The sequence below is a fragment of the Schistocerca gregaria genome, chromosome 10 (assembly GCF_023897955.1).
Source record: "Schistocerca gregaria isolate iqSchGreg1 chromosome 10, iqSchGreg1.2, whole genome shotgun sequence".
Lineage (NCBI taxonomy): Eukaryota > Metazoa > Arthropoda > Insecta > Orthoptera > Acrididae > Schistocerca > Schistocerca gregaria.
In genome coordinates, this window is record NC_064929.1 from 81,801,431 (window position 1) to 81,815,017 (window position 13,587).

Below are 13,587 nucleotides of genomic sequence, written 5' to 3' on the forward strand. Positions count from 1 at the left end.
AAATATGTTTGAATTGAGCAAATGAACAAGTTGGCCTCAAAAGAGAATACTGCACACTGGATTGTATACAACTCATGAACAAAATTTTAGATCAACAATGACTAGGGAGGGCAGATAGAAGAGACCGACTTGTTGGCAGGGTTCTGGAAAAGTGTTGTGGACTTTACACGAAATCATAGACAGTAGTGCAATCGATCCTAGAGATTCAATGATTAAGGTTGTCAAGTACACACGACAACAGCACTGAATGATTTCAGAGTGTGTTGCAAAATCTCTAACATAACTCTATATCGCACAAGGTGTGGCAGGAATGATCATCAAAATCCAATGGGAACATTTCGAAAGGAGACCATAGAATTGTTATGCTGCCACCATCAACTCATGTATGTGAAAGTAATGCAGCAGAGATTATGTATAGAGGTGCATAGTCATTTTCCACTACTAAATTACAAATGGGAAAGGAAACTGGTATGATGTGCACACTGCCACACACTGTAGATTGGCATGTAAAATGTATAAATGTGGATGTAGGTGAACAAAATTTTTTAAATTTTATGACTTAGTTACAACAAGATCTCAACTTTCTCTGAGAAACCAATCCAATTCAACTGATTTTAACATCCTGAAGAATATCATCAAGCAAGGCTTAAGTTCTAATTGGACTGTCAGGACACAAAACAGAGGTGACTGGGGGAGCAGTGAGAAAGGAGGGTAATTATGCATGATCAAAACTGTTCTCCATTCTAAAAATAAGATTTCCAACTGAAAAAAGACTGAGGGACTATAAATCTCCTTAAATTTTGTCTCATACAGGAGGCAGCGTGCCCTTTAAGCGACCGTGTTATTATTCAACTATTAACTATTTTTTATTGAAATCAATTCTCCAACTGCCAGTTAGGTTTTAGTTTTATTCCCACAACTGCTTCGGAATCAATTACAAGTCATTTTCGTGTGTTACATGCAGTTTCATAATAAAATGTACTTTTCCTTCAATTTATATACTCTCACTGGCCTCCTCATAAATACTTAATATACTTAAAATGAATTTTTTTTTTATCAGTGCAATGATTTCAACAACAGTCAAAAACTGATTTCAATTAAAAAACCTTAATTTTGCTGATAACATTTTTACAATTTGCCTGTGGTGCAGATAAGCTTCAACAACAAACTAAATGAAATTTACAGAACAAGTCTGACCTAAGGATCAATTCCAACAAAAGTAAGGTAAAATACGCTGAAAACATTAAAAACAAATTTTTATTTTGTAAAAAATAAGTCAGAAAATCATAATAAGCTTTTTGTATTTAGGACAGGTGAAGACAATAAATGGATGCAGAGCCAAAGAAATAAAATATTAAAAATCAATGTGACTGCTTTTGATACACTAAATCTGGCATACAAAACTGAACTTCCAAGAGTCAGGAATGGGAACTATAATGTTTTAGAAGCTTTGATTTCTGGTACTTACACAAAACCAAACAAAACTGGGGGTTGTTCAACGGCATTTACAAAGCAACTAAAAGAGACTCCAAACCCAACAAACGATCTGGAAACACAATGGAATAGACTGCTTTATTCTGATTGAAATATAAGTTGGTATGACATGTAGTTAAGTAAATAGGTGAAAGATGCACCTAAGGAGTTCTTTGCTAGATACCAGGAGATAAGAGACCAAGACAATGACCTATTGGAGTGGGAGAGAGAGAACTTGCATGCTTCCCTCGATTTATTCACTCGCTTGTCAGAAGAGGGCAAGGAAAGCAAGACAATTTAGAGTAGCACACTACTGAAATTGACCTGACCCTAGACTTGGCTCCAACGTCTATTTCCATTGCTAAATTTAACTTCTTGGCTACAATCACTTCTACTCACCTAATAGCCACAGGGAAGCATCTGATCTGTGCTGCAGTTTCTAAAGCTACATATCTGAACTGATATCAATTTTGCTGTAACAAACCTCATGATGTGGAGTAGTTGTTACACTACACTGTAGTCCAAAATTGCAGTAATATTTGTAAGGGGCAATTATAGTCAGAGCAGTAAAAACAATGCAGTTTGTGAACATGCATGTGGAACTCTGAGCAATCTGAGATAAGTTACTGCCACTGCCATTATTAAGAGTGCCAACATACAACATGGCTCAGACTTTCGTGACAGCAGGAAATGAAGCACTGTAGATCATTCATATCCCTAACCTTTTTAAAATCTACGTTAATGTATTGGTACACAAGTTTCTATTTGGTTTTCGGTGGGTGAGGTGAACTAATAAACACGAATGAGAGCAGATTAATTCAGTTTAATAATATGAAAATGGCACAGTTTATCTTCCAACCGCTAAATACATTAGAAAAACAACAACAAAAATTATGGGACACAGCCATTGTGTTTTCTCCTGATTAATCCAGTCTTCCACATCCTTGACAGTAGGCAACAGATACTTGCAGGATTTTTTTTTAAATCACTTACAATCACATTCGGAGATGTATTTTTGTTTTTTTTTTTCTGTGTTTCTCAGGTAATAATTCACTGTCACAGCCTCAATCTCTAGTGCTAATTCTTGTTTATATTAACCAAGCCTGACAGTTGCAGGCATCATCAGTGCTCACAGACATACAAAGATCTTTTTGTATGTCCATCCTTTTAGCAGGAAGTCTCTGGGACAACAGATGATAAACTTACATGTCAGTACTCCAACCATCAACAGGTTAATCGTTGGAGTGCTCATACACAAGTTTCAGATCATCTGTGTATCCAGGAATGCTGGCAATGGATGGGTTAAGCATGGGGATCGTATCAACCTGTACCACATCAAAACAGCCTGAAGATGATGCAATGAAGCACTGAAACTCGCAGACACAAAATAAAATCATAAGGACAGCTACAGGTGTTTTTATTTGTTGTCACGATACGAAGATCCAGTCTTTGTGCAACTTATTTAAATGCGTACGTAGACTTGACAAAGGGGTTGCAGCCCTTACACCAGTACAACACAGAACACATTAACAACAATGGCACACTAACAGGTTTCAAGAACAGTTGATGCTGCTGTTAATGGCACAACTGTCACAACCGAAGAACACAGAATAGCAGCTTTCATATGTTGCAGCAGTCAGAGCTTAGTTCTGGGACTGGTTCATCAACTATAGTAACAAAAATAAGTTACAGCACAATTAACAGTGCTACGGGGAAAGGCAGTCTCTACACATTACACATCAATAACATTTTGACAAAAGCAATTACCTACATTTTCAAAATGCAATCAGTAGATGTGAGATTCCTGTGCAGCACTTTTTGAAGCCCACACGAAACAACTTCAATACTTTTCAATGAGTGTACAAACACAAAGCCAATTTTAAACACAAAGCACTATTGTCACATCTTTTAATCAAGTGGTATTGAGCCAAACCAACAGACACATCAAAATCTAATTAAGACAAGTCTTAAGGCAATAAATTATGCGGAGAAAATTTACAAATTGGATAAAAAACAGTGAACACAAATGGTATTAGGTCTGTGTGCTTATGGAGAGAGAGAGAGAGAGAGAGAGAGAGCTTAAACTGTAGAGATGATTCAGCAATATCTTCACCATGTAACTTCTCCTACACAGGACACAGAACCCTTCTGTACTCATTTTTAAAATGTTCACACCCTAAGAAGATATATAGTAAAACTAATACCATGAGAATGGTTGCACTCAACACCTAACACACAAAGAAATCAAGAGGAAAGCCTTGTCATTTCAAGTATTAATTAATTTTTCCACTGTTACAACAAAAACAAGTCAACAACAACATCTATTTTCATCTCTGCATGTAATTTTGCTTAATTCAGTTGCCAATGACACACATTTTTCCAGTTGCCAATAATAAACATTTTTTCCACAAAAGAATACAATTTTCAGCCAGAACATTATACTGCGTAATTTTGGCACATTTTTCAGGTTTTCACCTCTAACACTGTAATTTTACCATTACCAAAATGATAGACCATTGAATTTTGCACCAAATGACCTACTTAAATGTAAAAATCAGTGCAGCCATCTGACACAATAAGTTGTAGCTTTTATCAGTTTTATTGAAAAGCCGGCTCCAAATGAAAAATATTAACTTATCAAAGTTGTAGAGCACAAAATTTCACGTTATAAAAGCATCTAGTTTTCAGTTTTAGGTACTAGTAAGCATTCAAACACTTTAAAGCCAAAGCAATCCCCCTTTTTTGTAATTCAACTGAATGAAATTTGCAGTTGGAAAATGGCTAAATGGCTCTCTAACGGGGACACGTGTGTTTTCTATGTATATCTGCTATATCATTCTTCACTCGTGTATTTTATGCTTTTTTATCCATGCCTCGAGTGATACAAGTTGATTGCTAAAATGGAAACTAAGTACATAGTAATGGCCAATATGTATTAACACATGAGTAATATGAAAATTTGCACAAATGAACAAACAAAAGACCACAATAGTACTAAAAAAATACAATTTAAATATGAGAGAGTCTCATTCTATGAAATTTCAGTTCCATCAAGGTGGTTTGGAGACTGTGGCAGGCCCTGTCCAGCATCCGATCTTCAGGATCCATAGCAGTGTATTCACCAACTTCTGTTCTGGAATGTACGTTTGATCTCCTCCTCATCCTTGTCAATCTCAATTTCTGGAGTGTTGTCACAAGATAAGCTGCAACTTTTTGCACATCACATCCACATAAAGCTGTGCATCTTGTTTTGCATGTGCAGGAAATGATCTTAAGTAGTGAGTGTGGTGTCACATCATTTGTCACTGCCATGGGAAATAAGCTGATAAGTTTTTCTTTCCGTCCCACTGGTGTGGATCAGTTCTCTTCCCCAGGCAATGCTGAACATGATGAGAGGATCGCAATGAGTGCCACTTTGCTGCATCCGACATTGGCGGTAGCCTTTCAGATTTGAAAGACATTACAAAATATTCGTACTTGAGATCGTCCAAAGTTGCGCAGTTGGAATTAACATACAGTGGTACCATCAGCTATTCTGCCTAAGCTATTACACATTGAAGGATTGAGGGTTTAACAAATTCAGCAGCCTGAAAAGTTTTTCTTCTGTCATTCCGAAAGGTTCAGTAATTTTCCTATTTCTTGGGGAAAAAAAAAAGGAGGATTGGATATCACATCTGTGAAGGCATGGCTTAAAAGGACAAATGCACGGTCAAAATTTAAAGAATTACTAGCGTGGTCTTTTTATGTCTGTCAACAATCATTATTCTTCACCATACGTCCACAAGAGTATGGGTTTTATGGGCGTTACACCTGCTGGGAGCACACATGGTCTAGAGGTAGCATCTTTGATTAGTAATCAAAATGTCCTTGGTCCCAGATTCTAAACCCACTACTGCTTAAATTTTGATTAATAATCAGTCTTGGCAGCCGAGGACTTCTGGTGTAAGAAGTCGTCCTCATTCTGTCAAAGGCCTTGTCAAAGAGGGCGGAAGTGCGGGCAGAGTTTCAGGGCACTCTTTGCTTTGGGGTAGGAAAGTGCCCCTAATTCCTACTCCTGAAGGCAGAAGAAACGACAATGATCAACTATATGAGGATTAAGAAAGCAATGAAAAACAACTGTACTACTGTGTATCCACAGGAAATGTCTGTAATTGAAAAAGTGTCATGATCTATCCACTGGCAAAAGATTCTGGAATAGTCCCACTTCGGATCTCTGGGAGGGGACGACCAAAGGGGGAGCGACCATGAGAGAAAGATTCAATAACCAAAGAAAGGGGTAGGGAAGCTAGAAAAACTGAAACGGGAAATGCAGAGGTTGAATCTAGATTCAGAAGGGGGTCAGTGAAGTGAAACAGAAAAAACACAAAGACTTCTAGTCAGAGTATAGGGTAATATCAGCAGCAGTAGAAAATGGTGTAACAAGAGTATGATTTATTATGAATAGAAAGGTAGGGCAGAGAGAGTGCTACTGTAAACAGTTCAGTGATAGGGTTGTTCTTATCAGAGTCAACTGCAAACCAACAGCAACAACGATAGTTCAGGTATGCGTGCTGATGTCACAAGCTGAAGGTGAGGACATGGATAAAGTATATGAGGATATTGGAAGGGAGATGAAAATCGAATAGTCACGGGGGACTGCAATGCAGTTTTCGGGAAAGGAGTAGAAGAAATGGTTAAAGGATAATATGGGCTTGGGACAAGGAATGAGAGAGGAGAAATACTGATTTCTGTAATAAATTTCAGCTAGTAATAGTGAATATTCTGACTCACAAGAGGAGGACGCATACTTTGAAAAGGCCAGGTGAAATGGGAAGATTTCAGTTAGATTACTTAGCAGTCAGACAGTTTCCGAAACCATATACTGGATCATAAGGCGTACCCAGAAGCAATATAGACACATATCATAATGTCGTAGTGAAGAAGATTAGGCTGCAGTTCAAGAGATTAGCTAGGAAGAATCAATACACAAAGAACTGGCCCACAGAAGTAATTAGGAATGACGAGATACACTAAGTTCTGTAAGGATATAGATACAGCAATAAGGAATAGCTCAGTTGAAGAGGAATAGACATCTCTGAAAATGGAAATTACAGAAGGTAGAAAGAAAAACAAAGGTACACAGAAGGTAACTGAAGAAACCATGAGTAACAGAAGAAATACTTCAGCTGATTGATGAAAAAAGAAGTACAAAAATGTTCAGGGAATTAAAGAAATACAAGTCAAAATGGCTGCATGAAAAATGCAAGGAAATCAAAAAAGAAATGATTGTTGGAAGGGCTGAATCAGCACAGAGGAAAGTCAAAATAACCTTTGGTGAAAAGAAAAGCAATAGTGGTTACATTAAGAGTGCAATGAGAATTCCACTGTTAAATGCAGAGAACAGAGCAGATAGGTGGGGGAGATTTGTCTGATGTGACAGAAGAAGAAACAGGAATCAATTTGAAAGAGCTTTGGAAGACTTGACATCAAATAAGGTAAAAGGATGGATAACATTCCATCAGAATTTCTAGTATCACTGTGGGAAGTGGCAACAAAACAATTATTCATGTTGGTGCGTAGAACGTACAAGCCTGGCGACATAATATCCGACATTTGGAAAAAATCCACACAACTCCAAGGACTGCAAAAGCTGACAAGGGTGACAATTATCATGCAATCAGCTGTACAGCTCAATCAGCCAAGCTGTTGACACAAATAATATACAGAAGAACAGAAAAGAAAACAGAGAATGGTTAGAGGACAATCAGTTTGGCTTCAGGAAAGGTAAAGGCACCAGAGGTGCAATTGTGATCTTGTTGTTATAATGGAAGCAAGACTAAAGAAAAATCAAGACATGTTCATAGGATTTGTTGACCTACAAAGAGCATTTGAAAAAGTAAAATTGTGCAAAGATGTTCGAAATTCTAAGAAATATAGGGTGAAGTCATTGGGAGAGATGGGTAATACAAAATATGTACAAGAGCCAAGAGGGAATAATCACAGTGGACAACCAAGAACAAAGTGCTCAGATTAAAAGGAGTGTAAGACAGATTCGGCCATACCATTCATTCTGTACATCGAACAAGCAAATCTAATCAATTTTGGATTACTGTACTACTTCACCACATAACCACCTATTATACTGCCAGCACATATAAAACACCTCCACACTATCTGAAGCACCCGTTTTAAATGCACTGATCGCACAACAAAGGCAAACTCTAACAAAGAAACGAGCATCTTACAAGGCACAAGAAGTTGTGAATGCATTCCTCGCACAACACAAATAAACCAACAGCCACCAAATCCAACTACAGCGGCCAGCTCAAAAAGGTGAAAGGTAGCGAATATCGAATTGCATTTTATGATACATTTAAGGATAAGGTATGTTATTGGTGTTGCTTTGTAGGTAAACAAGTGTCAACTGCTTAATGCACTAGTCCAGGTCCAAGAGCAGCAACACTGTCAAGAGATGATTACTTCTTACACCTTCAAGTTCTCTTTAAACATTACAACAATGCCACTGACACCAAGTCAATACAGAGTAATCAATGTTACTGAAAGAATCATCCAAAAAACACTGGTTGCAGGCAGTCTTCAAATCATAAGACCAGCCATGCCCACAACTCACCACATGTAATCGCACAGCTCTACTATGTTTTGAAATAGAATATCACTCATAGAGATAATAACTATGGAATCAAGTATTATTCACCAACGAGTTGTGATTTGGCCTGCGATCAAATGGCGGGGAGGAAGGGCTTTGAGAAGGGTATTCCCTTTATGCATTTTCATCCACGACACCTTCACAGGGAGGTTCACTTCTGCCCATATAAGGAGTCAGTGTGATTGTCAAATTGGATTCGGTCTTTGCAGCACATTAGTATGTGGAACAAACCCTTTCGGACCATGTTTGCCCTCCGTTCCATTTATTGGTCATAATTTTCCACTAATGCATGACAGTGCACACCCACATCTTGTGAGAATTCCCTAGAGTTCTTGAACAAATGGGATTTCATGCTATGGCTTGGCCTGCATGAAGCCCCCATTAGAATCCCACTGAGAATGTACAGGACCAGCTGCGGAAAAAGGCTATCAGCAGCATTCTGAGAACCCCCTGAAAGAATGGGAGATGATTCTTCAAGAGAATACTGCCGCGTTAAACAGGAGCATGTGTGAAAGGTACCATTCTACGATCAGTGCAATAATAGATACATGTTTTCTGAAGATTCGGAATAATGTCTGCAGTGAAGCATAGACAACAGAGGTGCACTACCTTCATCAAAACTTGCTTTAAGTGTGAATCCATTTGTGCTACTTCCACTTTCCTGTCTTACTTTGCTTATAAACTTTTTTTCATTTTTACGCAGCAAGATCAGACCATACCTCGGTGTTTTATGATAAACAAGCGTATTTGTGTCAGAAGAAATCTAAACAATGAGCTTTCAGATCAGTCAGTGCAGTAAGAAGCACTGGGCATATACTGTTCATTTTTAGACCCCCAGAAGAGAGATTCTTATTTTACAATAGCCATGTCACTTGTTTTTTAATGTGCCATGGGCAGAATCTGAACATAACTGTACAAAACTTGGGAAAGTGGTTTAGAGTGCTTATATTGAGTACCACAGCTCTCCTGTTTCGTGGCACTGCTGGCAGTTCATTATCTATGCTCATATCCAATCCAGTAATAGTATGTGTTAGCCAATGACTATTACTGAATTGAATGACTTTCTTTGGTGGAAAGTATGAATTAAGTATTTTTATTTCCGACACAGAGGAAGAGATCAGCAATAATATGGCTATTACAGATTATAAATTTGGTTACTGGTTTTTATATCCATTTCTTGTACATTTCTGAAGATTCTTGTAATATTGTTTTGGAAGCCAGTGTTACAGTTTGGTTGCAAGTTGACAAAGCCAATGAATACGAATGGAAAAAAAACTGGCTGTGATGATGGGCCGATTTGTAGCATAGACCGATGATCGTTTAAAATATTTGTGAGGTATTTCCTGACTGTCCCGATTTCCGGGGTGCTGTTTAGGCAGGAACTTAAAACTACAGTTTAAATTTTAAAGAATATTCTATCTTTTACAACAGCACTCTGCACAATATAGCCCATCATGCCACTAGGTAATTTAATACACACAAGATCATGACATTTATTGAACACTGTTTTCTCATTGGTTCTGCTATATTGTCTAACCCGAATCTTGATTTAGCAATTGCAGCACGGAACAGAAAACATGTTGTATACTACGACTGCACTTTTAAACCAAAACTTTTTGTACTACTAAAGTATCTGAGATGTTTTCATTTCTTGTAAATAAATTCTGTTCTTGCAGGTTATATTCAGCAATGTAAGACTAGGAAAATAAACATTAAGTGAAAAACTGCAGTAAACATGTGACAGAAATTGAGAAAAATGTATTTCATGTACTGGGCCACACCTAGCACAACTTGCGGCCTGGTTTTAGAGCTGTCTATAGTTATTTATGTATAAACAATATATAGAACTGAAAAATGATTTCCTTGGCTCGGGTGTTCCTATCCTTTAATAGTTATAACATTATACACAGAACACAACAGTTTGGCAAAGTTGAGGGAGTGAAGCAGCTATTATGCAATGTGGAAACGACCTCAAATCATTTAGGAAAATCTAATAAAACTGTAGTTATAGATAGACTGGACTTTGATAATAAATGCCCTGAACAGATAAGCAATACTTTAAACGTTTACCTACCATTTTCAGCATACTGGACATGCAAGCACCACCACGACTCAGGAAGTATGCAATGGTTTATTGACCCTGTTGTACTTTTCATCTCTGTGCATGCAATTACCTGGATAATTACAGCTTATACTTTGAATAACACAGCATATGAATTGGAGTATTGTCAGTCACTTTCAGTACAGGGCAAAGATTGATATAAAGTGAAATTTCACAATTGCCAGGAAAAACAGATTAAAATATAAATGGTTACCTAAACAGAACACAAAAAATGGCACTGCATTATCTCACAAATGCTGAAAATAAAAAGCTCAAAGCCAAATTTGGACTGTTACAATGAGGGCTGCTTGGTTATGGTGTGAAAATGACACATTCCTGAATTTTCTGATTTTTTGTGCTGCAAAGAAAAACGAAGTTGTATTGAAGACCACAAAAAACAGTGATCCTGGATTTTTGAAGTTTTCAGTGAGAAGTACAACTTTAAAAAAAAAATTTAAAAAATGTCAGCAGTTTGTGGGTCACTCAGTAGTACTACCACAATGCAAACCCATTTCCTGTGTATGCAGGAGGGTATTGCCGCAAGGTCTGAAAAACATCCTTTGTGGATATAGCCACGAAAGCCTTCATTGTCATCCCTGCAAGAAATTTCCATTAAATCAAAGGATTTAACATAGCCTACAATACATCAAGTCACTCTATATGAAAATGGTTTAACAGTTTTTGAGGGCCAGTTCTCTTATTTGGTGTCTGATGCCTCTGCATACTTATCAAATAGAATATAAATACTTTATCTGAATTTCCAAATAACTAATGCTAAAAACTGAGCATTATCACACAGTATGGTATAATATATCAAAATAACTTCAATAAAATTTTTATTACACAGGACATTAATAAACCTACAATGATATATTTTACTTACCAGAACGTACTCTCTGTTAAGTAGCCGCTATCCTATTTGGTTTCTCTTACACAATGAAAATATTTATGTTTCCCTTGTTAAGGTAATAGGTGAAACAAATGTCCCCTGTGTATGGGTATTAGCTGTAATCTAGCAATATTTGCTTCAAACACTCAGTTTATTATTTGGAGTCATGACACCCACTACAACTGAGGTAATATAGTACCAGAGCAAAGAGGGAAGCCAACTTACCTTGCCTTGCATAATAAGTCGAATGGTCAGGGTGACTGAGGGATCATCGTTGGGCAGAGGTTTGTCCATGGAGTCCATGACTGGCACAACAGATGGGCTCTACTTGGCTGGCGGTGGTTGCGGGTTTGTTGGTGAGACGGTTAGAACGGTACAGGGGTGGTTGTGGTGTGGCACGTGGTCAACTCGCCTCACTCTACACAGGTCAATGAGAAAAATAAAATCAACAAATGAACAACACAATGAGACAGAGCAATCTCACAGGTAAATGTAAGGGTTCAATAGGTGAACAGCTTGCTAAATGCATCTTTTATCAGTGATATGTTTGGGCATGTAATTCATATAATTGGTTTATGACAAAAAGAGGTTTCCAACATACTGCTATAGCAGCTGTCTTAGTTCCCAAATTTGCAGAAGAGTTCCAATGTTCAAAATAGATATGTTTCACAATTCTATCAGACTGTCAAGATAAATTAGCCTCGGAAGCATGCAGTTAGCAATTCACCTAAAAGTTAGCATACATATTGCAAGGGTAACAACTATATGCCACTAAAGTGGAGTGGGCTTGGATTTACTACCCTGGTGAATCACAAGTTACAAATATGAGGGCTGTTCAGAAAGTTTAACAGAGTCACGTAGATGCAAACCTACCTTCCTGCCTGATGTGCAATATCTGATAATTTTAAAATGTTCTGTAAAGCTTTGTCACTGAAAATAAAATCACAATACTCTGTACAAAACCATTGGACTGTGAATTTCTGAACATCCCTTCGACACATATAAACAGCTTAACTACTGAACCTATAAACTTAATACACAATTACGTGGCAGTAAGACACAATGCGCGCGTACATATAAGAACAAACATGTGCACACCTCCACTATAGTACAAATTATTTACAGCACAGACAAAAGCTCCTCACCTCAGGGCAGCTGAAATGGGTCTGGGGGAAGATTCTAATCAACCGTAACAACTAACAAGATTCCAAACCGCAGTAGTTCCTCGTGTCAGTAAAGCCTTACAGCAACCAAGATGCCTTATAACATCAGCACGCTGCAAGCAGATTAGCCACCGGAATGCGAAACCCCAGAGTGCTAACCCATCATAACAGGATTGCAGGTCAAAAACGACAAAGTTCATAAAACAGACTTCTGTATGGACTGCAAGCAGCAACTATATAATGTCGATCGTAGCTTTGCCCAAGAAGAACCAGAAACGATGCTTTTCAAAACCTGCAATTCGTGAAACGGTAAATGTTTAAAAAGGAGTCCGATACAACCAAGTATCCTACTACTTCTGCCTTTTACCATGAAATACGTGTTTACAACTCCACGCACATACAAAGTTCTACACACTTAACTACCGACCCGGCATCCTTTCTAGCAAGGCCTAACTTCTAACCATAATTTCTGCCTGTCTTCCTTCTTCTTTTCCCGCGCCACGCCCGCATTTCACACACAGTTGGGTTATGTTGCTAAACATGCTTGAGATTTTCTCTACACAGTGGGCCGTAAATCACAGTTATGGGGCAAAATATTATCATGTACATATGTAATTGCACCACGCACGTTACTTAGATGTATTTAAACGCACTCAAGACAAACGAATAATACCTACCGATACAGTTCAAGGTTTTTTGCTCAAACAATGTACAAAGTAAAGCGCGAAAGTATTAGTTGTGTCTTCTTACCTACACTCCGCGTATGCCAAGTTCCGCAAACAAAATACCCACGATTTTTCGAAAACGCTATGCCGCCCAAGCTTCCGCCGGTACAAAGATCTTCCACCGTGCAGACTGTCTACTCGCCACCGCTGATATTAATACAACACGGTAGCGATCAAAGTCGCAATGTACCAAAGGAATTTATACCAATGGTTCCAGATATAGAGGAACGAGAACCACTAGAATCACTATGCCCAAGCTGACAGAAGGCTCCATTAACAATTAATGTATGCCACTATAGCCTAAAATTGAGCACAAAGCCAACAAGAATTTAAAATATTATTCGTCTTTAAAACTTGCTGGTACGATCCTAATAACGCAGAGAGGCACATAGGTGAATGCAATTACAATAACGCATTTCTATTGTACATAGAACCTAGGTGCAGAGTATAGTGCCATGTAAAATTATTCGTCGTCGTCTTCTTACATACAGTGTTTAAACTGTGGAATAGGCATATGCTGTTCCATCTTGACAAAGTTTATAAGCGTCGTCGCCTTAGTTGACCTATGCCTTTACATCTATACTCCGCAA

At 37.9% G+C, this 13,587-nt stretch overlaps 1 protein-coding gene across 48 annotated transcripts in view; it reads right to left on the bottom strand.

The window, feature by feature from the left end:
* LOC126293318 (poly(rC)-binding protein 3) overlaps positions 1-13,587 on the bottom strand; it is a 559,120-nt gene that overhangs the window by 173,672 nt on the left and 371,861 nt on the right. For 40 of the 48 annotated variants that reach the window (XR_007552268.1, XR_007552267.1, XR_007552266.1 and 37 more), the window contains one exon: positions 11,335-11,527. Coding sequence is in view for 45 of the 48 variants with exons in the window: in XM_049986501.1 (XP_049842458.1) it covers positions 11,335-11,412 (78 nt within the window). In the remaining 3 variants the exon portion in view is untranslated. Of the gene's footprint in view, positions 1-11,334; positions 11,528-13,022; positions 13,131-13,587 lie in introns of those variants that run through there. The other 8 variants (XM_049986511.1, XM_049986493.1, XM_049986489.1 and 5 more) reach the window with 2 other exon arrangements.